Source organism: Musca domestica, unplaced genomic scaffold (assembly GCF_030504385.1).
Source record: "Musca domestica strain aabys unplaced genomic scaffold, Musca_domestica.polishedcontigs.V.1.1 15, whole genome shotgun sequence".
Lineage (NCBI taxonomy): Eukaryota > Metazoa > Arthropoda > Insecta > Diptera > Muscidae > Musca > Musca domestica.
The window spans coordinates 5,235,333-5,260,743 of record NW_026712207.1 but is presented as its reverse complement, the minus strand read 5'-3'; the positions used below and the strand labels follow the sequence as shown (position 1 = coordinate 5,260,743).

Sequence of the window (25,411 nt, the reverse complement as noted above, 5' to 3'; positions counted from 1 at the left end):
TAGCAGGACGAGGCGGACGGGAAACTTGGGAGGAGACCTTCTTAACGACAGCGTTAAGAGACAGCAGCAAACAATACGTTAGAACTTTGCGGATATGGAGGTGTTAGGGATGAATCAGGAAAGTATTCCTGTAGACTTCTGGGAAACCCCTCTCTCTGAAGATGAACAAAATACTTGCAATATCTAACTGAATTCATCTAAATGTCGAATATTGAGGGGGTACCATTATAAAGATTTGAGGTGTTATGTAGACATATATAGACAATTTTCGGTTAAGGGAAGACTATTCCATGAAAACATTTGACCAAAATCATGAAAATATCGAATATTTGGGGGTAATTTTATATGGGGGCTGTATGCAATCGTAGGCCCATTTACACAATTTGTCATATTCATAAGTGCCTAATAAGAACTTAACACGTCGAATTCTAGACAAATCCATAAAAAATGTGGCTAAAATCTTAAAAATATCGAATATCGGCAGGTATCTTAAATGGGGATTATACGATATCGTGGATCGATATAGTCCATCTTCCAACTTACCTGAAGGCAAAAGACAAATTTGGGGAGGGGGTGTCAGTATAAAAAGGTAGTAAGCTACTGTAATCGATATGTCGATGGGCATCCACCAAAGCTTACGGATAGGGAGCTGCAGCTTATCAGGACGAAACTGAAATTCGAGAGGACAAATCCTAACGCAACAATAAGGAAACTCCCCACATGCAAAACAGTAGTGAAACCAGTTGAGGTCTTAAGAAAATAGTGAAACCCTTGCTCATCTGTCGAAGGAGAATGGAACAAAGAATCCTTTATAACAGACCTCTGAAGTTCCAGAGCCGGAGGTAACATCCTGTCAAGCAACGCAAGGTAAGACTTGGGTTAAGTCTACGCAGCCGCACCCCTCAAAAAAGACTGCAAGGAAAAAGAGCAAATCGAACCTGCTAAACACTTGGAATCGGCACTTCCGAGTCTATCAGTTAATAGTTAAACAACTGGTGGATAGGGCAGAGACGACTGCGACGAAAACTACAGCGAGCGGACATTAAGTGTATCTTGTTGCCAATTTCGCTAAATATAAGCAGCATCGAAGGCTATCAGGTCCCCTCTTAGCCAGTGGTTGCGAAGAAGCAAATCAAGGCGGTGAAGATGGTGATGACGTGTATATTACAACAGTTGGTCTCATATGCTTCGGTGGCGGCAAAGAAGGATAGTGGGAAGCACACTAATGGGAAAGGAACGATATCCGTTCCTGTCAATAATGCTTCACAGAAACCTTGCTGCCCAAAACCAAAGCAGGATTATCAATCTGTTCAACGGAATCGTATCAGATGACCTTTGAGTAGCGGTCGCTTATTTATAGTCCCGCAAAAGAAATGTGATTTTTAAGAACAGTTTTTCAAGGAACCTTAGAACCACCAAACGTGGATTTTTAAAGGTCCGTTAGGATCACAAATCGATGAACTGAGTAGAGATGATTAGAACGAAGGCTTCAGCGAGTGGACATAAAGATATCGTCTCTGCTGAGTTGTCAAAGTTGTATAGATGGCGACAAAGTCGACCAAGGCGCTTTTAAATGATCTTCGGAAAAATGTTCTAAAATTATTTTTTTTTAAATTCACATGTATTTATAGTCCGTTAGAAAAATAGTTTAAACAAATCCTCGTTTTTAAAAAGTCCCTCAAAAATAATATTCAAAAATTCCACATTTGTTTAAAGTCCTTAAATAAATTTTCTCTCAAATCCAGGTTTGGAAATAATAAAAGAAAAATATGTTGAAAAAATCCGTATCGGCAAACAATTACTCAATTTTTTTTAAATTCACATGTAGTTTTTAGTTTCCCAAAAATAGTTCTTAAATATCCTTATTTGTAAAATAAAAAGACTCTAAAATTATTATTTTTAAATATTCTGGCTTGTGGAATATCCCTCAAAAAATCTTCTTCAAAAAATTACCTTTTTATAGACCTTTAAAAAATATTCCCAAACACTATCTACGTTTATTGAAAGTTCCACAATTTTTTTTAATCCACGTTTTCACCCCAAAACACAAAATACAATTTTGTAAATACTCCCTCACAAATACACTTCACAAGCTCCACATTTGTTTACAGTCCTTAAAAAATTATTCTAAAAAAAATCCAGGTTTGTAAATAGTCCCCCAAAGAATATTCTTAAAAAAATCCCTGTTGGTAAACAGTCTTCTAAATAAGTTTTCGTAAAAATCCATTTTTGTAGATAGTCTCTAAAAAAATATTCCTAAAAAATCCACGTTTTTATAGAGTCCTTCAAAATATATTTAAAAAAAATCACCTTTGCAAATGATCCCCGGAAAAGTATTTCAAAAAATCCGCATTGGTAAATAGTTCCAAAAAATAATAAATAAATAAATAAAATAAATAAATAAAAAATTTACATGTATTTATATTCACACAAAAATAGTTTTTAAATATCGTTGTTTGTAAACAGTCACTAAAATAATTATTTTTAGAATTCTGGTTTGTGGAATATCCCTTAAAAAAATCTTCTTAAAAAAGTACCTTTTTTATAGACCTTTAAAAAATATTCCTAAACACTATCTACGTTTATTGAAAGTTCCACAATTTTTTTAATCCATGTTTTCACCCCAAAATACAATTTTTTAAATACTCCCTCATAAATACTCTTCAAAAGCTCCACATTTGTTTACAGCCCTTAAAAAAATATTCTAAAAAAATCCAGGTTTGTAAATGGTCCCCAAAGAATATTCTTAAAAAATCCCTGTTGGTAAAAAGTCTTCTAAATAAGTTTTCGTAAAAATCCATTTTTGTAAATAGTCTCTCAAAAAATATTCTTAAAAAATCCACGTTTTTATAGAGTCCTCTAAAATATATTTAAAAAAATCACCTTTACAAATTATCTCCGGAAAAGTATTCCAAAAAAGTCCACGTTTGTTAATACTCCCTCAAAAAATATTCTGAAAAGAATCTACATATTTTTAAAGAATTTACAAAACTAGCCTTTAAATGAAAAAAATATTCCTAAACAATCCTTGTGTTTTAAATTTCTTCAGAATAAATTTTCTAAAAAATGCACCTTTCCCCAGAAAAATATTCCAAAAAGGTCCACGTTTGTAAATGGTCCCTCAAAAAATATTCTGAAAAAAATCCGTTTGTAAATAGTCCCACAAAAACATATTTTTAAAGAATTTGCATACGAATAGTCCCCCAGAAATAACCATTAAATATCCTCCTCTTTAAAAAGTCTCCAAAATAATTAATTTAAAAATTCGGATTTTTTAAAATAACAAAAGATAAAGTTCCCAATTTTTTTAAATCAAAGATTTTTGGAAGTTTAACTTCCGATTAAAAATCACTCAGACACACATTTCTTTAATTTTTTTAACATATCATTCCATTTTTTATTATTCATTTAAACACCATTAGAGAAAAGTAATCATTTAGGCAACGGGCAAATGGGCACCCTTGGGTTGGTAACCATTCTCATCGGCAACATATTCAACGGTGAATTTTTCGCCAGTCTTCTCATCGACCCACGAGTAGGAACCCTTGACGGCAATGGCTTCGTGTTCACTGCCGGCATTTTCCAAATGACCGGAGGCAGCTTCGTATGTACCATCAGAGGTTTCGGCAACATATTCGAAACTTTCAGGACCCACATCGCTGACTTGTTTGACAATTTGCACCTCGGGATTACCGGCCAAGGCAACGGCGAAGAGAGCAACGAAAACAATGATGAATTTCATGGTTGATTGTTTATCCTTGGATAGTCGAGAACTTTGTGGATACTTGTCCCGTTCGACTTTCGCCTATTTATAGTGAAATTTGTTTGCTGTCAAAGAAATTGTTTGTTCTGGAGCAAGATTTTGTTGGGATTTGCAGTTAAATGAAACTGGATTTTCTTTTTTTTTTTGGCTTGAAATTTTGATTTTGAATATCGTTTAAACAAATCAATGCAAACAAGCATTGCGCTAATAAAATTATGAGTTTATGCATTAATGGGGAAATTTGTGTTTGTTTGAATGGGATTTAGGAAATATTGAAGATATTCTTGAGAGATTAAAAAAATAACATGTTTGTGTCTTAAGTCTTTTGTTTTTGCTGAGGTTTATTTGCATTAGGGGAAGGGGGTGATGCATATATTTTGGGGAGCATAAAATGATATTGAATAACACCTTTCAGTCCCGTAAACAGCTAAAAATATCAAATTTGCAATAAATCACATCAAATTAATTTCTTTTCCAAATCGAAATCAAATTCGTTGCAAATGTTTCCTTGCCATTATTTTTGTTTGACAAACAACCACCCCAATTTAGGGTGCCGCCATTTGAATGATTGATTGCCTCATCAATGAAATGTCATTCCGATGTAGATGAATCCCAGTGCAACAATGTTTCGCTGTGACATTTATCCATTGTTGTTGTTGTTGTTTGTGTTTTTTAGACAAATAATTTCCATATCGGGGGTGGCCATACAAAGTAAAAATCCTTGACCAAAATGTCGACAAGCTATTTGTAAAACATATTCCAAACAATTGAATACATATTTTTTCTGCTATTTACCTTTCATGGAATGCAACTCAGCTGATATTTTGAATAAAAAAAAAAAAAATAAACAGAAAAAAAAAATCATAACTATTGACATTAAATAAAAATATGCGTAGGTAAAGAAGAAGCAACAGAAAAAAAGAAGATATGAATCTTTTGTCCAATAAAGTTAACAACAATTAACCATTAAGCAAATGATGACCAACGTCATAATCATCATCATCTACATCATCATCACCGTTGTCACTCTGACAGCAATGATCAAATGTAAACAAATCAAAATTAGCCACACGCCAGAGCGAGCGGACCAGCAAAAAGTTTACGCATTGCAGCATCATGCACTTTTACATTTAGCTGAAAGCTATGGCAAAACTAAAGGCGGATTTAGAGAAATAGGTGTTAGAAGCAAAGGCATAATCGACAGGGGGAATACCCTACATCACAGAGTGCTCAAAAATTGAGATTTTTAGGAATATTTTTTTAAGGATCATTAGAGCCAGCAAATGAGGATTGAAGAGATACATTAGGTTGACTAAACCCGTACTTTTAAGAATATTTTTTCAAGAGTCGTTAGATCTACAAAACGTGGATTTTTAAGAATATTTTTTCAAGGACCATTAGAGCTACCGATCTTGTATTTTTAAGGATACTTTTAAGGACCATAAAAACCAACAAACGCCTATTTTTAGGGACCATAAAATCCAACAAACGCGGATTTTTAAGAATATTTTTTCAAGCATCATTGAGCCACCAAAAATGATTTTTAAGAATATTTTTTCAAGGACCATTAAAACCAACAAACCAGGATTAGAGTCAATTAGAGTCGCTAAACCTGGATTTTTAAGAATAATTTCACAAAGACCATTAGTTTCACAAAACGTGGATTTTTAAGAATATTCCTCAAGGACCATTAGAAAATATCCACTATTGTCACTAAAAGTGGATTTTTAAGAATTTTTTAAGGACTATTAGAGCTACCAAACTTTGGTTTCTAAAGGTCCATTAGGGTCACAAAACGTGGATTTTGAAGAATATTTTTTTCGGAAATCTAGAGCTACCAAACGTCGATGTTTAAATTACAATCAGAGCCTCCATTCTAGGATTTTTAAAAGAATTTTTTAAAGACCCTTAGAACTACTAAACGCGAATTTTTAAGAATATTTTTTTGAAGGACATTAGAGCCACCAAATATGGATTTTTAAAGGACTATCATAGGCATCATGCGGGGATTTTTAAAAACATTTTTTCAAAGACCCTTAGAATAAAAAAATTTTAAAATCCACGAATATTTAAAAAAATAAAATCCACGAGTATTGAAAAAAATATATAAAATCCACGAGCAGTGCAAAGAAATTTTAAAATCCAAGGGTATTGAAAAAAATTGTAAAATCCACGAATATTTAAAAAATAAAATCCACGAATATTTAAAAAATAAAATCCACGAGTATTGAAAAATATAAAATCTACGAGCATTGAAAAAAAGTATAAAGTCCTCGAGTATTGAAAAAAATATATAAAATCCACGAGTATTGAAAAAAAATATAAAATCTACAAGCATTGATTTTTTTTAAATCCTTGAGTATTGCCAGAATATTGAAAGATATATTTAAATATCCACTAGAATTAAAAAAAAAACGATTTTAAAATGTCCACGAATTTGAAAAAAATATTTAAAAATCGAGTATTGAAATATTTCAAAAGTTGTATTTAAAAAAGATCCAGAATTATTGAAGAAATGAAAAACTCTTTTCAAAACGATATTGGCCAAAACGCCACAAATTATCTTTTAGAGCCCCAACTTTCTTAGAAATGTTGGGTTGCGGGAAAAATAGAAAATATTTTTTATGTTTTTTTGAAAGAAAAATAAATTATGCCACATTCTCTGAATATAAATCCCCCCCTAACTATTTCCCATTTCCAAAATTAAAGAAATATTTTGGTGTCCATGAATGGAACAATGAATCTCTATGGATTCCTCCTAACTGATACAAACTAATGACCAAATAAAGGAATACCCTGTAGCGCATTGATGGGCATGGGTTATTAAAAGCAATGGGATGGGATGAGGGAGGCAATAAATTAAAGAAGTACGATTCAATTGTCAAGCCATTGACGACAGTTGCAGTACTTAGACCTCTTCACCAACGAAATAATAGCTCTGGCTATGATGGTGTTGCTTCTGCTGATGCCTCTGCTGATAATAAATATGCAATCGCAAAGTTTAACTGGTTTTCGTGACACTCATAACCGACATTCCAAGTTAAAGAAAAAAACCCAGCATCACCCATAACCAGCCAGCTATCAGCGCCACTTTCAGCTGCAGTTTGTCCAGTTAGCCACTATGGGCTTGCATGGACGTGGTAACAGAGCAAAAATGATTTTTGCCTTGCAAGTTTATTGAAGACGATATTATTCACGCCACAAAAAAAAAAAACTTTGATACCAGAATTTTTTTTAAAAACATGTTTTCTGCTCAACCGTATTGTTTCAAACAGATACACGCTTAAAACAAACACCACAAATTGTGAACTCTTTCCTATTTCAGGAAAAAAAAAAACACGTAAATTCACAGCTTGAATGTTGCCCAGATTATAACCAGAAATTGTTTAATTCTTTTGAAGGTTTATTGCAGGGACAATTTGATTGTAAATTCTTTTTTTTTTTTTTGCAAAAATATATTTAACGACACCTGCTTTGGGGAATATTTTTGAAATAAAAAAAAACATTGTGTGGGTAATTTCTATAATTAGAGGCAATAATTGAATTCAGATTAAATGTTATTTGCATTATAAATGGTGAGTGCCGCTTTATTTCATGGAGGGTATAATGTCTGGATTATTACACCGTGAAACAATAAAAATTATTCCTAAGAAAAATTACCATTCATGAATATTCAAAAAAAAAAAATGTCCACCACGGATATTCAACGGGAAAATATTCTTATAAAAACACCTACTTCAGATACTATTTAAAAAAATGTATAAAATCCTCCACTACAGATGGTTCCACAAATTTCGGTTCACAAAGATCGGTTCAGATTTGGATATAGCTCCCATATATAACTTCGTCCGATTTACTTTCTATTGTGCACCAAACGTCTAATATTTGCCCAAATGGGATGGAATTTGGCACTTACGACCGAATTGAGTATAGAAGCTAGTATGTCAAATTTGGTGAAGATCGGTTCAGATATAGCTGTAGCTCCCATATATACTGTTCATCCGATTTGTTATATTTGTTACCCACAACCGTAATATGCACTCCGTAACAACGATATTCAGGGAAATATATCAAATGTAGCTCAGAAATATCTTTACCAAACTTTATCGAGATCGGTTCCGATTTGGATATAGCTCCCATATATACTTTTATCCGATTTCAAATTAATTGTGCACCAAATGGGCAATACAAGTCCGAATTTAAAAGATACAAATGCTTCGGCATAGTTTGTCCTTTGAACTTTAAATTATAATTATAATCATAGCGTGTATGATTAAATTCTCCCATAAAAACTTTTAATTGTTATGCGAAGTTCCACTAAATTAGCAAAGTGGTGTAGGGTATCATACAGTCGGCCCCGCCTGACTTTAAGACTTTCTTTACTGGCTTTATTTTAAAATAGCAAGCACGCTACATCATAGCACGCATTTTTAAAACCACCACCAGATACCTACAGAGCCCTCAATATTAAATTTCGGGATTCCAGCTATATTCCTTTACTCAATACCGAATTTAGTACCATTTAGTACTTTTCGTAGAACTAGAGTACACATTTCCAAAACCTCTTCCTCTTCAGCTTTAGACTAACTCCATTTCTTCATCCAATGTCAAATTTAGTACGATTTTGTACTTTTTGCAAAATTTTAGTGGACGTTTCCAAAACACCTCCATATCTCAAGCCCATATACCATCTGAGACCTCAATACAAAATTACGAGATTCTAGATCTATCCCTTCATTTAGTGCCGTTTGAACTACTTTAGTATGCATTTTCAAAACTACCTCTATCTCTATCAAATATCAGGATTCCACCTCTAAACATTCACTCAATACTAAAATTAGTAGCATTTAGTATTTTTAGTAAAAATATAACATTTCCAAAACCACCTCCAAATCTCAATTCAAGATATCATCGAAGGCCTCAGTGTCAAATTTAAGGATTCCAGTCTTATTCCTTCAACCAATAACAAATTTAGTACCATTTTGTAATTTTTGGACAATTATAGTACACATTTCCAAAACCACGTCTACATCTCAATCCCAGAACCCAAAACAGACCTCAATATTAAGTTCGGCATTCCAACTCTATCACATCACCCAGTACCCAGTATAGTACCACTTAGGCAGACATTAACAATGACATGTTTATAAAATTTCGTTATTCCAGCCCTATTCCTTCAGCCAATCCCAATTTTGTACCATTCAGTACTTTTCGAACTATTATAGTACCCATTTTCAAAACAACCTCCACATCGCAACACTAGATACCAATTAAAGATTGCGGATACCAACAGTGACATCTATATCAAATTTGAGGATTCCAGCTCTAGTCCTTTACCCAATACCAAATTTAGTACTTTTCGTACAAATATTGGACGCATTTCCAAACCACCGCCAGATCTCAAACACAGATATTATCAGTAATTAAATATCAAATTTCGAAATTCCACCTCTATCCTATCACCCAATACCAAATATAGTACCATTCAGTACTTTTTGTACAATTACAGTACACATTTCCAACAAATATTCTTTGAGACCCATATTTAAGATTCAGAAAGATTCTCAACGAATTAAAAGAAATCTATTTTTAAAGCTGTGTTAGAAATCCAAAAACTTTAAAAAATAAAAAAAAAAAAAAAAAATAATAATTAAAATCCACTTTTATGGTTCTGATATTTAAAAAAAAAAAAACATTTTTTCTCAAATACCTTTCTAAAAAATGTCGTATCTTAACAATTCACGTTTGAAAATTTAAAAAAAATCCTTGTGTGATAGACCTAAAGAATTTTTTAAATCATCGCACAAGACTCTCTAAGTATTTCAAAAAATATTCTAATTAATATTCTAATATTCTAATAATATATTTTTAAAAATTTATATTCAAGGCTTTGATAGGTTCTCAAAAATTCACATTTAGGAATCTGATAGACCCAAAAAAATTTATTTAATTCCGCGTTCAAGGCTCTAATAGTTTCCAACTGGTAGTTTTTTTATACCCTCCATTATATCTATTATGAGGGATATATTAAGTTCGCCATTCCGTTTGTAACTCATCGAAATAATAATTTTAGATCTAACAAAGTGGAAGGAAATAGGTCCACGTTATCATAAAGCCCCCATATTATGGAACCCCCGATATTCGGTATTTTGATGATTTAGTCGCCTTTATCAATGGAATTGTCTGAAAATCCACATAAGGTATTTCCGCTGAATACTTTACCCCTCTGGAGGGGAATTGTACATATGGGTTCACGATATCGTATATCCCCCATATAAAGGTGCCTCCCGATATTCGGTATTTTGATGATTGTAGACACATTTTTCAAGGGATTTTTCTAACAATCCACACAAGGAGTTCTTTCTGAGTATTTTAACCCTTGGAAGAGAATTGCCTATATCGCATAGCCCCCATATAACGCTAAATCTCGATATTCGGTATTTTTATGATTTTTTTTCAAATTTTCAATGGAATTGTCTGAAAATCCACACAAGGAGTTCCATCTGAATACTTTACCCCTGGAAGATAATTGTCATATAGCCCCCATATAGCTGTACCCCCGATATTAGGTATTTTGATTATTTTAGCGAAATTTTTTAACGAAATTTTTTGAAATTTCGTATATAGGTCCACGTCTTCACATAGCCCGCATATATGGCACCTCCCTTTATTCGCATTTGGTTGATATTAGCGACATTTTTTACAGGAGAGGTTTCAAATTTTTGTATATACAATTCTTAATGGGTACTACAGCCTATGACAATTACTAACGCAGGATTACTACTTCGTATAGCCCCCGTATAACGGATTTTTTTTTGTTTGAACATTTTCAAGTTCCTTCTTAGATGTTTTGTATACCCTCAGTCATATGGCTAGAGAGGGTATATATCATTTGCTACGGTCAAAAGGTCCCTCGACGGGAGTATCCGATTTGGTCCAAACTTGGTACATCGTAATATTTTTGTCAAACTTCGGTCGAGTTCGGAGATGGGCAATATCGGCCCACTCCTTCTGGTGCCTCCCCTACAAAAGGTCGAAATTTTAAATATCCATTAAGCTCATAAAACGCGAAATTAACATAAGACTCCATTTAGATTTGGCACATCTAAATATTTCTATCAACACAGGATATGTTATAAAAACGGTAGAGATCATGTTGGTACCTCCCCAAAAATGGTCAAAGTTTTGTATAACCAAAACATTTATAAAATCCGAAATAAGGATCAGGTTCTCTTTATATATCGCACATCCCATTATCTCTACTAATAAAAGATCTGTTGTGAAGTTGGGATACATAGGTCCACACCTTCTGGTACCTCCCACACAAAGGCTCAAATTGTTGAATATCCATGAAACTCATAAAAAGCGAAATTAACATCCGATTCCATATAAGACTTGGTACATCTCAATATTTCCAATAACATAAGATCGGAACCTACTCCATAGAGGGTCAACAATTTGAGTAATCATAACAGAAGTCAAAATATATTTAAATAATCGAACATTAGCTGAGGGTATACATCTGTCAGCTAAAGCAACTGATACTTTTAAATTGTTTTACTTGTTTTTTTATACCATCATCCATATGGCTACAGAGGGTATGTATCATTTGATACGGCCAAAACGTGCCTCATCGAAATAACGGTTGTAGACCCTAGGTCTCTTTGGACCAAATACTTTTCAGGACATTTAGAGTCGATCTAGGGTTCTTCGTCCGTCTATCTGAATGGCTGGTGCGCACGATAACTCTCCCAGGGGTATCCGATTTAATCCAAACTTTGTACATCGTAATATTATTGCCAAATTTACATCGGTTCGGATATGGGCAATATAGGCCCATTCCTTCAGGTACCTTCCCTCAAAAAGTCAAATTTTCACAGAAAATAATTTACCTCGTAGAGAGAGAAAGGAACTTTCGATTTAGTTAAAATTTTTCAAATCCTAATATTTGTACCAACTCTAGGTATGGTGCAAAAATGGACAGTATCGGCCCACTGTAAAATTCTGAAAAATCATAAATCTTATAAAATGGGAAATAAGAGTCCAGTTGTCTTGAAATTTCGCATATTACGATATTTCTAAAAGCTGTAGCTCTGGTGTGAAGATGGAATTTGTCGGACCAATAATTCTGGCATCTCCTCCATTATGAATAACCTTTAAAACTCAGCAGGTCTTAATATTCCTTTCAACATAATATCAAAAAATTAGGGAATATTTTAGGGTTTTTTGGGAACATTGATGCTAATATCGATGTAAAATATGTTGGTCTTTGACGTCATTTTTCGAGAGAGATGCTTTGTGGGCGATTTTTGCATAAACTCACATAAACACGGATTTAACCCTTAAATGTGTTTTTAATATATCTAGGTATTCGTAGCTATGATTTATATTTTCTTGACGTTTTCTGAGACCTATATATAACAAATAATTTTGTAGAATATTTTGACTTGCTATAATCCCGTTTAAATGGAAAAATTCATACCAAAAAAAAAAAAAAAAAAAAAGTTAAAAAGTATCAGTCGGTATTGCCGCCAGAGACATACTCTCAGCCTATGTTCGATTATCTAAATATATTTTGACTAGTGTTAAGGTTATTCAAACGTTTGACCCTCTATGGAGCAGATCCCGAAGGAATGGGCCAATATTGCCCATTTCCTATCGGACCCAAAATATGATATAAATATTTCGACAGATGTGCCAAGTCTAAATGGAATCGGATGTTAATTTGGCGATTTATGAGCTTCATGGGTACTCAAAATTTCAATATTTTGTGAGGAGGTACCAGAAGGAGTGGACGGATGTATTCCCCCTTCACACCAGACCATGGGCTAATACAAATATTAGGATGTGTGAAATTTGAAGACAATCGGACTTTTACATCACATTTAATGAGATTGTAATTATTCAAAATTTTGACCATTTGTGGGGAATGGACCTATATTGTCCATTTTCACACCTGTCCTAGCACTGTCGCAAATATTAGGATTCGCAAAGTCGGAGCAAATTCGGATTAGCCTTTCTCTTTCTGTGCAAAAAATATGTTTTTTTTCAAAATTTCGAACTTTTGTGGGGGAGGTACCAGAAGGAGTGGGCCGATATTGTTCATCTTAACACCAGACCTTGGGTTAATATAAATATTGGGATGTGTGAAATTTGAAGACAATCGGACTCTTACATAACATTTTATGAGAGTTGTAATTATTCAAAATTTTGACCATTTGTGGGGGAGGTACTTGACGGAGTGGACCGATATTGCCCATTTTCACACCTGACCTAGCACTGACGCAAATATTAGGATTTGCAAAGTTGGAGCAAATTCGGATTATCCTTTCTCTTTCTGTGCAAAGAATATATTTTTTGAACATTTCGACCTTTTGTGGGAGAGGTACAAGAAGGAGTGGACCGATATTGCCCATCTCCGAACTCGATCTAAGTTTGACAAAAATATTACGATGTAGCTAATTTGGACCAAATCGGATACTCCCTTCGAGAGTTATCTTGCGCACCAGCCAGCCAGACAGACAGACAGACAGACAGACAGACGGACGGACGGACGGACATCGCTAGATCGACTCCAAATGTTCTGAAACGGATTTGGTCCAAAGAGACCTAGGGTCTAAAACCGTTATTTCGACTAGGCACGTTTTGGCCGTATCAAATGATATATACCCTCTGTAGCCATATGGCTGAGGGTATAAAAAACAATTCCTAAGGTTCGGGGAGATTCTGCCAAATATTTGTAAAAAATTCCAGATTGATTGGATTGATTCTGAAAAATATTTTTAAAATATACCAGTTTGCGCCTGCGATATTTTATTTTTTTTTTACAGTCACCTTAGAACCTCGACAAATTCTCAAAAATAATTTTTTTAAGAAATTTTCGTTCCCAAAATTATTTTTCCACCACATTGAAGAGGTCATATTCTCATACATTGTACAAATAGGGGTTATGGAAAAAAATCAACGACATTGCAAGGCATACCAGTTTTTTTTTTTGGTTTTGCTATTCTGACTAATGGCCAATTCAAAATGTTAAGAATAAAATTATCCAGACGCCACGCACGAAGCGATGCTGTAAAGACCAGCTTTTTTTTCTTCATTTTTATCAAAAGTTCATAGTTTGAAAATAATATTCTTCTTCAAATGCATGCAGCGGCAGCAGCATCAGCATCAAACTGTTCTTCAATGTCCATATCAGTGTTTGACCAGCTAACTGGTATGAGTGGTAATACCTGGTTGTCAGTTGCATGCATACATGTATGACTGTGTGTTGTGGTTGTTGTTGTTGCTGGTGATGGGGGCTCAACAGAATCGTTGGGATGGGATGATTGGTGGCATCATTGATTTTTCTTAAATGTTAGTTGCATTACTGGCACACGTTTTAACTTGTCGCTAAGACGCCGGGCGACGTTTGTTTGTCTGTCTGTTCACGGATTTAACAATATTTACTCATCATTTCAGAGAATGAGAGGAAGAGAGGCATAGATGCTGTTGAATTGCATCCATGCACCCGCCGCTGCTGCAGTCAGTGTGCGTAGCATGCATGCTTGCCTACCTCCCTCCCTTCTCGTCCTCCTTCCCACCATTTTCCAAACGATTAGCATTTAAACTTAGACGAAATGCTAAAGAAGTTGTCTGACATTATTATTGGCGTTGTTGGTGCTGGACAAATGTCGTGTGTTGGTCGTTATGCATGTTTGTCCGTGTGTCTCTGCAAATTTTACAAAGAATTACAAACCTTAGAATTTATGACAATGCAATGCTGCCGGCTGTCAGATGATGGTGGTGGCGGTGGCATCTTTTTCTCGAAGAACCACCAAAGATGCTCTAATCGTATAAAATGCATCTAAGCTGCAGTTCTGAAAGTATTCTACAGTTTGTGACTAAACCTTCAAGTCCACTAAGCCTCCTCTACTTAGCAAAGCAAAACAAAGCAACAAAAATATTATCAACATGAAATTGGTGCGTAATCGGGTGGTTGTGTAAAAGGATTATAATTTTTGTGAAACGGCAACTGCAGTCGAAGAAAAAAAAAAAAAAAAGAAACTTGAAATTCTAATGGATATTATTTTCAATATTTTTTCGGTATGTTCCTCGTAGATGCTAGTCTTTGGAATCTTCTGCATTGTCTTGGCCTGCTCCTGGGCAGCACCGCAAGGAGGCAAGGATGTGGAAATTGTTGAGTTAACCAATGAAAACATTGGCATTGATGGTTACAAGTTTAGGTAAGCCACAGACTGACCTCCATTTGATGGAAAATAAAATAACTCCCCTCCCTCTCTTAATTCCCAGTTACACCTTAAGTGATGGCACAACCCGCACCGAAGAGGGTACCGTCATCAATGCCGGCACCGAAAATGAATCGTTGTCGGTGAAAGGCTCTGTGTCATGGGTAGCTCCCGATGGCCAAACCTATACCGTGAACTTTGTGGCCGATGAAAATGGTTTCCAACCCGAAGGTGCCCACATACCAAAATAAGTTTGTCGCCCCAAAAATGGATAGCCGTTTTTTTCTTAAATTATGTTTTCTATTTTGTTTTGATTTACCATCGCCATTCTTTTGTAAATATTTTCGGATAAGTTTGTTAACCCAGGAATAGTGTGTCTATTCCTTGGGGGGAGGATTAAAAGCGTTCAGTCAGTGTTAAAAGAAAAAAAAAACGATTGGTTTTTTATTTGGAGTGGCACCTAAAACCACATTAGGAAGGGTAAGTAATAATTGTTTCAAAATTCTTCAAAAAAAAATTATTTGGAAAAAGAAGTCAGGTTTATAGCTCAAGAAAAAGTGCCTCCCAAAAAAAATTCTCAAAAGATCTCCGATAATGGCTCACAAAGAGCCTTAAAATATACTTTTTATAAAATCTACCAGATATTAATAATTAAAAAAAATATATAAAAAATGGCTAAAATGCATGAGAATTTGAAAAATATTTAATATTTTTTACACGAAAAAAATAAATAAATAAAAAATATTAAATAGTTCCTATTGTGAAATAAAAAAAAATATAAAAAAATAAATAAAAAAATATAGAAAAAAATCTGAATCTTAAAAATGTTAAAAATTCTGTAAAAAAGTTAAATAAATTGGATCCAAAAAACAATTTCAAAAGATCCACGATTATGACTCAGATAGAGGCTTAAAATATACGTTTTATAAAATCAACCAAATTGTAATAACTTAAAAAAAAATATAAATATACAAACAATGGATTAAATGCATGGGGATTTCAAAAATATTTTATATTTTTTCAAAAAAAAAAAAAAAAAAAAAATATATATAGTTATAATAAATAAATAAAATAAAAAAAAATTAAAGAGTAATTATTGTGAAATCAAAAAAAAAAAAAAAAAAAAAATAAATAAATAAATAAATAAATAAATAAAAAAATAAATATATAAATAAAAAATCTGGAAAACTCCTCGAAACTGACCATGCAGGGCCTTAAAAGTCTTAAACAATCTGTAAAAATAGCCCAGGCAGTTCTTCAAAAAAAAAAAAAAAAATAATAATAAATAAATAAATAGAAAAAAGAAAGAAGGGGCTATGTTGGGCCGGGCCGAATTTTTAATACCCTCTACCATTTTGAAGGAACTTGAAAATATTCCAAAAAAAAACCCTCTAAAAATACGATTTGGGGCAATACGATGGCGTGGTGCAGCATATAAAATTGTTTGTCATAGGCCGTAGTACCTATTGCTAACTTTGAATACGAAATTCGAAACAATTTGGGTAAAAAAATGTCTCTAAAATCATCAAAATACCGAATATCGAGGGGTACCGTTGTATGGGGGCTATAAGATATCGTGGACCAATATATACAATTCTTTTCCAGAAGGTAAACTGCGAAAAGGAAGTCCTTGTGTGGATTTTCAGACAATTCCATTACAAAATGCGGCGAAAAATACAGAATATTGGGAGGTATCGTTTCATGGGGCATATACAATATGGTTAACCTATATAGACAATTCTCTTCCAGGGGTTTAAGTAATCACATAAAACTCCATGTATAGAATTTCAGACAATTCTATTGAAAAGTGTGGCTAACATCTTCGAAATACCGAATATCGGGAGTTACCGTTATCCTGGGGCTATACAATATTGTGGACCGATATAGTCCATCTTCGTACTTGACCTGCTTGCACACAAAAGACTGATCTGTGAAAAATTTGATCATCCTATCTTAACTCGTTTTGACTCTATCGGGATTACAACAGACGGATGGACGGACAGGGCTAAATCGTAAATCGCTGATCAAGAGTATGTAAATTCTGTTAAGTCTAAAAATATTATTTCGATTAGTTATAAACAGAATGACGAACTTAATATAGTCCCCCTTACTATGTATTTTGAAGGGTATAAAAAATGAAATGAAATCAAAAGCAACAATATTGGCACAATATCGATAATGGTCCAGTCAATGATTTAAAAATCTTCAAAAAATACAAGGTAATAACCCATTCAGTGCATTAAACATATTTTTAATAAATAAATTAATACAAAAATATAAAAATAAATAAATAAAAACCTACAATTATTTCTTTCTGACTGGAAAATATAATTTTTTTAATCAAGTTTTTAGAAATCCTCTACGATTTTAAAAATATTAAAATAAAGATATTTTTTTTGATAATTTAAAAATATTTATATTTGTTTTAAATCCACAGGAATTTTAGAAGAATAATAAATAATTGCATAATACGCAAATATTTCAAATTATTTCAAAAATGTCATTCAAAAAAACTCTAATAACTATAGAAAACCTATAAAACTCCACGGAAATGACTCAGACAGGGTATAAAATTGAGGCTGGCAAAATAGTATTTTTTTAATCGCACGATTATGCTCAGAGAGTGCTTTTAAAACTATTCAAAAACAAGTAAGCAAAGGCTACAGTCGAGCGGGGCCAACCGTTGAATACCCTACAACACTATAATAAGTGATACAGTTTATAAAGGCGAGATACTCGAAAGAATTCCACAAGATATTGTCACAAATAATAAAAGAAAACCATCAGGTTTCGTTCTCTAATTTGCTCATTTCCAATTTATTGGTAGATGTTGCACGTAAATGGTCTTCCTTGATCTGGAACCAATATTTCCCAAAGACCTATAATCTCTCAGAAGTGGCAAAAGATTAACATTTATTATTGGTTTTTGACTGAAACGCATCTATATGAGATACAGACATTTGACTATATTCTTCCACGAAATCAGCATTAACGAAATAGTCAGAAGTGCGTCTTTCCTGTATTTGAGAATTCTCCAAAGAGTCACTGGAATGGACATTTTCGTATTTTGTCTAAAAAAGTTGGCAAACTATTTCGCACATTGGATATTTTTGGATGGCCATCCAAAACTGCTTGGCTTTTGCAATGTCCGGTAACCCCCATTTAAATGTGCGTGAGGATAGGGCGATAATTATGACCTGCTGACAATTTTGCAGTGGTTTGGTCCATTTCAACCCCTAAATATATGGCGATCATCTTCAAAAATAGTAGGCTTCTATTCTGACCCTCATATTATCCCCATGCAAAATTTCGTAAGGATCGGGCCATAAATGCGATCCGTATATGATATCCTGATATCCTAACTACTTAGTTTTGTTAGCTGTAGAAATATTACCAACTGTTTAATTCAAAATGAAAATATGCCAAAAATATGAGAAAATTTTACAAAATCAATGTTTTCATCTTTAGAGAAATAATTTTATGCGATTTTTTTAGACGTTTTTTGTTTCCTGCCAAGAGGCCATTCTGAATTAATGAGAATTGTCGAAATCAGTTCAGCCGTTCTCTACATATAAGAGATCTTTCAAGCATATCTCCTTTGATAGACATATATATCGCACATATTTTGCTATATATCCGATTTGTTGGATAATAACATCAATGTAAAGGTCAGAAGTAACCTTGTGATGGCTTTGTGATTTCGCCGGGATTTAAAATAATCACGGTTTAATGAAAAATTTTGATTTTTTTCAACACAAAAGATATGGTATATTTTACCCGCTAAATATTATCCGATGACCACCCAAATTAGTAGGCTTCTTCCCCGCCCTAAACTCTATCTACATGCGAAATTTCGCGTTGATTGGTCTATAATTGCGACCTGTATAGCTACTGCAAAATCCGACATTTTTTCAGTATTTGATCCATTTCAACCCCTAAACATTTGGCGATCATCTCCAAAAGCAATAGGGTTCTATTCTGGTCCAAGCCCCACCTACATTCTAAATTTCGTGAAGATCGAAGCCATAATTGCGACCTGTAGAGTGATTACAAATTAACATGGACAGACAGACAGACGGACAGACGGACGGACGGACGGACATACATAGCTAGATCGACTCAGCTCGGCGAGCTAGGAAGATCCATATATACTTTCCTATGTGGGAAACCAATATTTCGAGGTGTTACATAATTTTTGGCCCAATCAAACTTATAATACCCCCAACACATAGTGTTGTAGGGTATAAATACCCCTATTGTGGCTCAGACAGTTCTCATGGTTGTTCCAAGGGAGTGGACCAATGTTATTTATTTCGTATCTGAGTCCAATATAAATGTGCCAAATTTGAGCTATATCGACTTCTTCATTTACCTTTACATGAAAAATGTAATTTTTTTTAGAAAATTTAAAAATTTCTGTGAGTTGGCAGATATAGTGGAATGAAGTATTCCATTTCATCTAACTCTGAAAAAATATCAATCATCTCACCTTTAATTCCATGTTAATGCTAATAATTAATCAAAATTTAAACCTTTTGTGGGGTAGGTACCAGAAGGAATGAGCCGTTGTATTTTATATTCACATCAGATCTCAGGTTACGAAGTTTTAAAAGTACCGCTGACTTAGAAAATCGTAGAAAATTGTAAACTTGTGTGGGTGAAATACAAGAAGGAGTGGGTTGATATTTCTCATCTTCACACCAATCAATAGAAAATTTGAAATATTTGACATTTGAATAAAATCGAGTGCTTATTTCGCCCTTTTATGAGAGCTATAATTATTCTTTGCTTTTTTTTTTGGTTGATTTTGAATTAGAATGGAAGCGTGTTCATTTATCACTAAACACCTAATTTTCATTTGAAATATATGAATTTATTCTGATATTTAGAATGGAATTTTGTGTAGAATGTTTCTTCTCTTGTCACTTTCTGTATAACGTGAAATTTTATATTACTTTCATGCATTAATTCCAAAGGAATTGAATCGAATCGAAATCAAAAAAAATTCCAAAAAGTGAGGAAGAGGGGGACTTGCCCCTTTATTTACGTAACTTACAATATAATAAATATAGTGACTATTTTTCATTGGTGACTTAGTGAAATTTGAAGTTAAATGTTTTTGCCTTTGACGTCATCCTCTTAAAATGATGCTTTGTCGGAGAATATTTGCATAAATTCCCATGAAGTACTTGTTTAACCCTAAACAGCGTGTTTCTATTATTTATGAATTCATGGCGTTCAGGTTAGACTTGACGTTCTAAAATCGATAATGGAATTTTATGACAAATAATTTTGTAGAGTATTTTAACATGCTAAAATCCCATACCCCTTTTTATACCCTCCACCATAGTATGGAGGGTATATTAAGCTTGTCATTCCGTTTGTAACACCTCGAAATATACATTTTAGACCCCACAAAGTATATATATTCTTGATCAACATAAAATTCTATGTTGATTTAGCGATGTCCGTCCGCCTATCCGTCTGTGGAAATCACTCTAGCTTCCGAACAAATTGAAGTAGATTGATAAAATTGTACTCAAATATATATTATGTCTGCAGGACTTTTGGTATTGAAAATGGGCTATGTAGGTCCACATTAGCCCCCATATAACGGTGCCTGCCCATATTCGATATTTAATTGATTTCAGCGACAATATTCCTCGGGATTCTTTCAAATTTGGTATTTGATGTTCGTAATGGATGCTACAGATTATTATATTCGGTATTTTGATGATTTTAGCGTCATTATTCACCAGATTTGTTTCAATTTTGGTATTTGATGTATGTAATGGATGCTACAGCCTATTACTGAAGATTGTTTGTGCTCTTATAGCCCCTATAAAACGGTATCTCCCGATATTCGGCATTTTGATGATTTAAGCGATATTATTCACCGGAATTGTTTCAATTTTCGTATTTGAAGTTCGTAATGGATACTACAGCCTAAAACAGAAAATTGTCTGTGCAGGTCCACTTCTTCGTATAGCCCCATATAACGGTACCTCCCAATAATCGGTTTTTTGATGATTATTCACCAATTTTTTTTTTAAGTTTCCCATTTGAATATTGTAATGGCTTATGACAAAAGTTACCTTTGCATGTTCATGTCGTCGTAATATAAAAACTACGACTCTAATATAAAAACTACATTCGGTATTTTTAAGATTTTAACAGAATTTTTAACGGATTTTATTGTTTTTGAGAATTGCCAAATTCGTTCAAATGGTGGAGGGTATTCAAAGTTCGGCCCAAAATAAACCTCGTACCTAAACGGATTTCAATTAATCTTAATTCGAAATTTTCAAAAAATATCAAAGGAGGAGGAAATTTCCCACCCTCTAAGGTTACTTTCCGATGTAAGCTTTTCTATTTTTTTGTTCTATTTCAATAATCTACTAAATTTTATCAGTAATTATTGAAAGAAAATGAAATTTGTGGCACAGTTCAAAAATATTATTAATAAGTCCACGATTTTAACTTGAAAACACTCAGAAAAATTCGCGACTTTGGGCTCAAATATATTTAAAATATTTTCTTAAAAATCCCTTTAAAAATTCTCGATTATGGCTTCCGAAACATTATTAAAAATATCCTCAAAAATCTAAAATCATATTTCCAATAATTTTAAACGATCCATATTGTGTGCTATACATACATATGTATGTCTTCGAATATCTGCATCCAAACGATTTAACCATAACCTATGACACTAAAACAAGTCATCAAAAAATGAATATAAAAATGCCGCAGGTCTTGTAACAGGTCGTTGGCATTGCAATCGCCCCCCTAATATTTCTCATGAAATTTACATATCTCAAATTTATATATTTGAATTTGAAAAGGTTATGGTTTTTTGTTGTCATAGCCGAATTTTGCCTTTGTAGGTATGTTCGTATTGGAGAAAGACCGACAAAAACAGACTAATTGATTATGATTTTATTTGTTTACGTTCCCGCTGTTACAGTGGCATCAAACCTCAACATCAACGAAACAGAGACTCATCTTCGTCGCAAAAACCCTAAATCTCGCCAAGATAACCCAAATCTTACAGCACAACACCAACAAAATGGTGTTAATGTGCATTTGCATTTATCATTAGACCCGCACAAGCTACACACACCCGCCGCCAACTGTTGTTAACAACTCTCAAACGACATGTGTGCGTTGCGTGTGTGTTTGCCTCAACATTTGCCATTCACACACACACACACACCTTTTGGATATATAAACGAAATGGTACAACATCTTGGCATCCACAAACCCAACACAGTTCAGTGTATCAACACATCCCCCAATTCAAACCAAAAAATTCAATCATGAAATTCATCATTGTCTTCGTTGCTTTGTTCGCCTTGGCTTTGGCCGCCGATCCCAAAGATGCCGAAACTTTGCGTTACGACTCGAATGTTGAACCTGAACAATATCAATTCGCCGTCGAGACCAGCGATGGAAAAACTTTCGAAGAACAAGGACACGTAGAGGATTTGGGTACCGATGATGAGGCTATCTCAGTTAAGGGTTCCTACTCCTATGTCGGTGATGATGGCCAGACCTACACCGTCAACTATGTTGCCGACAGAAACGGTTTCCAACCCCAAGGTGCCCATTTGCCCGTTGCCTAAGTGGAATTTTGAAGTTCCTGAAATGTGTTATCTAGTTGTTGCTAGTTTTCTAAGTAAAATAAATTTAATTTAAAAAAAAGAAACCAAAGTAAAATGTTGAAGTTTTTTATTCGTTTGGGGGAAAAAGTTGGTGCAACAAAAAAAAAATAATAAAAATAAATAATTAAAGGAAAAATTCAGTAGGTTATGAAAGTAGAGCTAAATAGAAAAGACTCATGTATCGGCATTTTGAAAGTTTACTTCGCAAAGTAACCTGAATGAAGGAGGCCAAGTCCCCCTCTTCCTCAATTTGGGAAATTGTCGGATTAAGATTCGATGGAAACTGAGCATGTTAGGCACACAGTGTCTAATAGGTTATGAGAGTAGAGCTAAATACAGAAGACTCTTTCATCGGAATTTTGAAACTTTACAGCGTAAAATATCCTTAATAAAGAGGGCGAAAGGACTTGCTCACTTTTTGGAAATTTTCGGATTAAGATTCCCCGGAATCCCATACCATACTTGTGGTAAATAGTGTCTTCGGCAATATTACTGATAATAAAACGAGAAATATTTTGTTAGAAAAAGTTAACCCTGAAGCGAGTCACCTAGGAGACATTTTTAGTCCTTCTTTCAAAATATGGCTAAAAACTCCCTTTAAACGAGTTCGTAGCAAATCAAAATGTCCTACAACATTATTTGTCATAAAAATTTACTATGGATTCTAGAATACATCAAATGACTAAAACATACCTGAATGCCAGGAATTCATAAATAATAAAAACTCATATTTTAGGGTTAAAATCATACTTCATGTGAGTTTATGAAAAATTCTGTAACAAAGCATTTTCTTAGGAAGATGATGCCAAAGACAAATATATTCTTCATCAAATTTCACTATAGGTCACCGAAGTAAAGAAATCTCTACCTTCATTATATAATATTAGAAAATATTTGCATCAAATTTACAAAAAAAAACTTTAAAAAATCGTCATTTTTTGATCAGTTTTTCCTTGGCTTTTTTTTCGACTGGATGCATAAAAGTAACATAAAATTTCATTTTAGGCAGATAGTGTCAAAAGAAGAAATAATCTACAGTAAATTCCGTTACTAATCTCAGAATAAACAATAAACCTAGGTTTTGTAGTTTCTAAGAAAATTGTATTCGAAATTTATATGATACAAATAAAAATTATATATTTACTGATAATTTAACAGGTTTTCATTCTAAGTCAAAATCTCACTTACTTTTTCATTTTTTGGAAAAAGTGTCAAAGGAAGAAATATTCTAGATCCAATTTTAGTAGTGGTAACCAAAGAAAAGAAATCTCTATTTCCATTATTTATGAAGAAAATATTTGCATCAAAATTGCAAGAAAAATAATCCGAAAATATTTCATCATTTTTGATAAATTTCCCACGGCCTTCTTTCGACTGGATGCATAACATAACAAAGTAACATAAAATTTCATTTTATACAGAAAGTGGCAAAAGAAGAAATACTCTACACTAAATTCCATTACTAATCTCAGAATAAACCATATAACTAGGTTTAATAGTTTCTAAGAATTTTTTTTTCGAAATTCATATGTTACAAGTAAAACTTATGTATTTACTGATAATTTAACAGGTTTTCATTCTAAGTCAAAATCTCCCTTACTTTTTCAATTTTTGGGAAAAGTGTCAGAGGAAGAAATATTCTAGATCCAATTTTAGTAGTGGTAACCAAAGAAAAGAAATCTCTATTTCCATTATTTATCAAGAAAATATTTGCATCAAAATTGCAAGAAAAATAATCCGAAAATATTTCATAATTTTTGATAAATTTCCCACGGCCTTTTTTCGACTGGATGCATAAAAGTAACATAAAATTTCATTTTAGACAGAAAATGTCAAAATAAGAAATATTCTGCACTAAATTCTATTGTAAATCTCAGAATAAACCATATAACTAGGTTTGATAGTTTCTAAGAAAATCGTATTCGAAAATTATTTAGTACAAGTGAAAAACATGGGTTTACTTATTTTAAACAGGTTTCCATTCTAAGTCAAATTCTGCTTTACTTTTTATTTTTTTTGGCGAAAGTGTCAAAGAAAAAATATTTTAGATCCAATTTTACTATTAGTCACCAAAGAAGACAAATCTCTATTTTCATTATTTAACATGAAAATATTAGCATCAATGCTGGCAAAAAAGGAAAATATTTTATATTTTTTTAGTAAATTTTTCATCCGTCTTTTTTTTTGGATTTAATGCACGACGGTATCATAAAATTTCGTTTTAGGTGTAAAATATCAAAAGATGAAATATTCTACACTAAATTCTATTATAAATCTCAGAATAAACTATACATCTAGGTGTAACAGTTTTAAAGAAAATTCCACTCAAATATTATATACTACAAGTGAAATGTATGTATTTAGTGATAATTTAACACGTTTCCATTCTAAGTCGAAATCTCCCTTACTTTTTCATTTTTTGCGGAATATGTTAAAAGAAGAAATATTCTAGATCCAATTTTACTATGAGTCACCAAAGACATGAATACTCTATTTCCGTTATTTATCAAGAAAATATTTGCATCAATGTTGCAAAAAAAAAATCCGAGAATATTTCATAATTTTTTGATCAATTTTCCACGCCTCTTTTTTTCAAATGGATGCATGAATGTAACATAAAATATCGTCTTAGACAAAAAGTGTCAAAAGAAGAAATATTCTATACTAAATTCCATTATCAATCTCAGAATAAACCATATATCTAGATGCAATGGTTTCTAATATAATTGTATTCGAAAATTATATATTACAAGTGA

At 33.1% G+C, this 25,411-nt stretch overlaps 3 protein-coding genes across 3 annotated transcripts in view; 2 read left to right on the top strand and 1 right to left on the bottom strand.

The window, feature by feature from the left end:
• LOC101897706 (endocuticle structural glycoprotein SgAbd-5) overlaps positions 1 to 15,420 on the top strand; it is an 86,655-nt gene extending 71,235 nt beyond the window's left edge. The window contains exons 2-4 of the mRNA XM_059119585.1: positions 14,702 to 14,725; positions 14,864 to 14,988; positions 15,056 to 15,420. Coding sequence (XP_058975568.1) covers positions 14,717 to 14,725; positions 14,864 to 14,988; positions 15,056 to 15,242 — 321 coding nt within the window. The 5' untranslated portion in view covers positions 14,702 to 14,716 and the 3' untranslated portion in view covers positions 15,243 to 15,420. The remainder of the gene's footprint in view (positions 1 to 14,701; positions 14,726 to 14,863; positions 14,989 to 15,055) is intronic.
• On the bottom strand, positions 3,364 to 3,798 carry LOC131801230 (larval cuticle protein 65Ab1-like). Its single transcript, XM_059119586.1, has one exon. The coding sequence runs from the start codon at positions 3,740 to 3,742 to the stop codon at positions 3,437 to 3,439; it is 306 nt and encodes a 101-aa protein (XP_058975569.1). The 5' UTR covers positions 3,743 to 3,798; the 3' UTR covers positions 3,364 to 3,436.
• A 6,815-nt stretch (positions 15,421 to 22,235) lies between the features above and the next one.
• LOC101897875 (larval cuticle protein 65Ag1) lies at positions 22,236 to 22,699 on the top strand. Its single transcript, XM_005189786.4, has one exon. The coding sequence runs from the start codon at positions 22,311 to 22,313 to the stop codon at positions 22,614 to 22,616; it is 306 nt and encodes a 101-aa protein (XP_005189843.2). The 5' UTR covers positions 22,236 to 22,310; the 3' UTR covers positions 22,617 to 22,699.
• The last annotated feature ends 2,712 nt before the right edge of the window (positions 22,700 to 25,411 follow it).

Bases quoted from the DNA above. Each gene is read 5' to 3' on its own strand.
- LOC101897875 (XM_005189786.4), top strand. From the start codon at position 22,311: ATGAAATTCATCATTGTCTTCGTTGCTTTGTTCGCCTTGGCTTTGGCC.
- LOC131801230 (XM_059119586.1), bottom strand. From the start codon at position 3,742: ATGAAATTCATCATTGTTTTCGTTGCTCTCTTCGCCGTTGCCTTGGCC.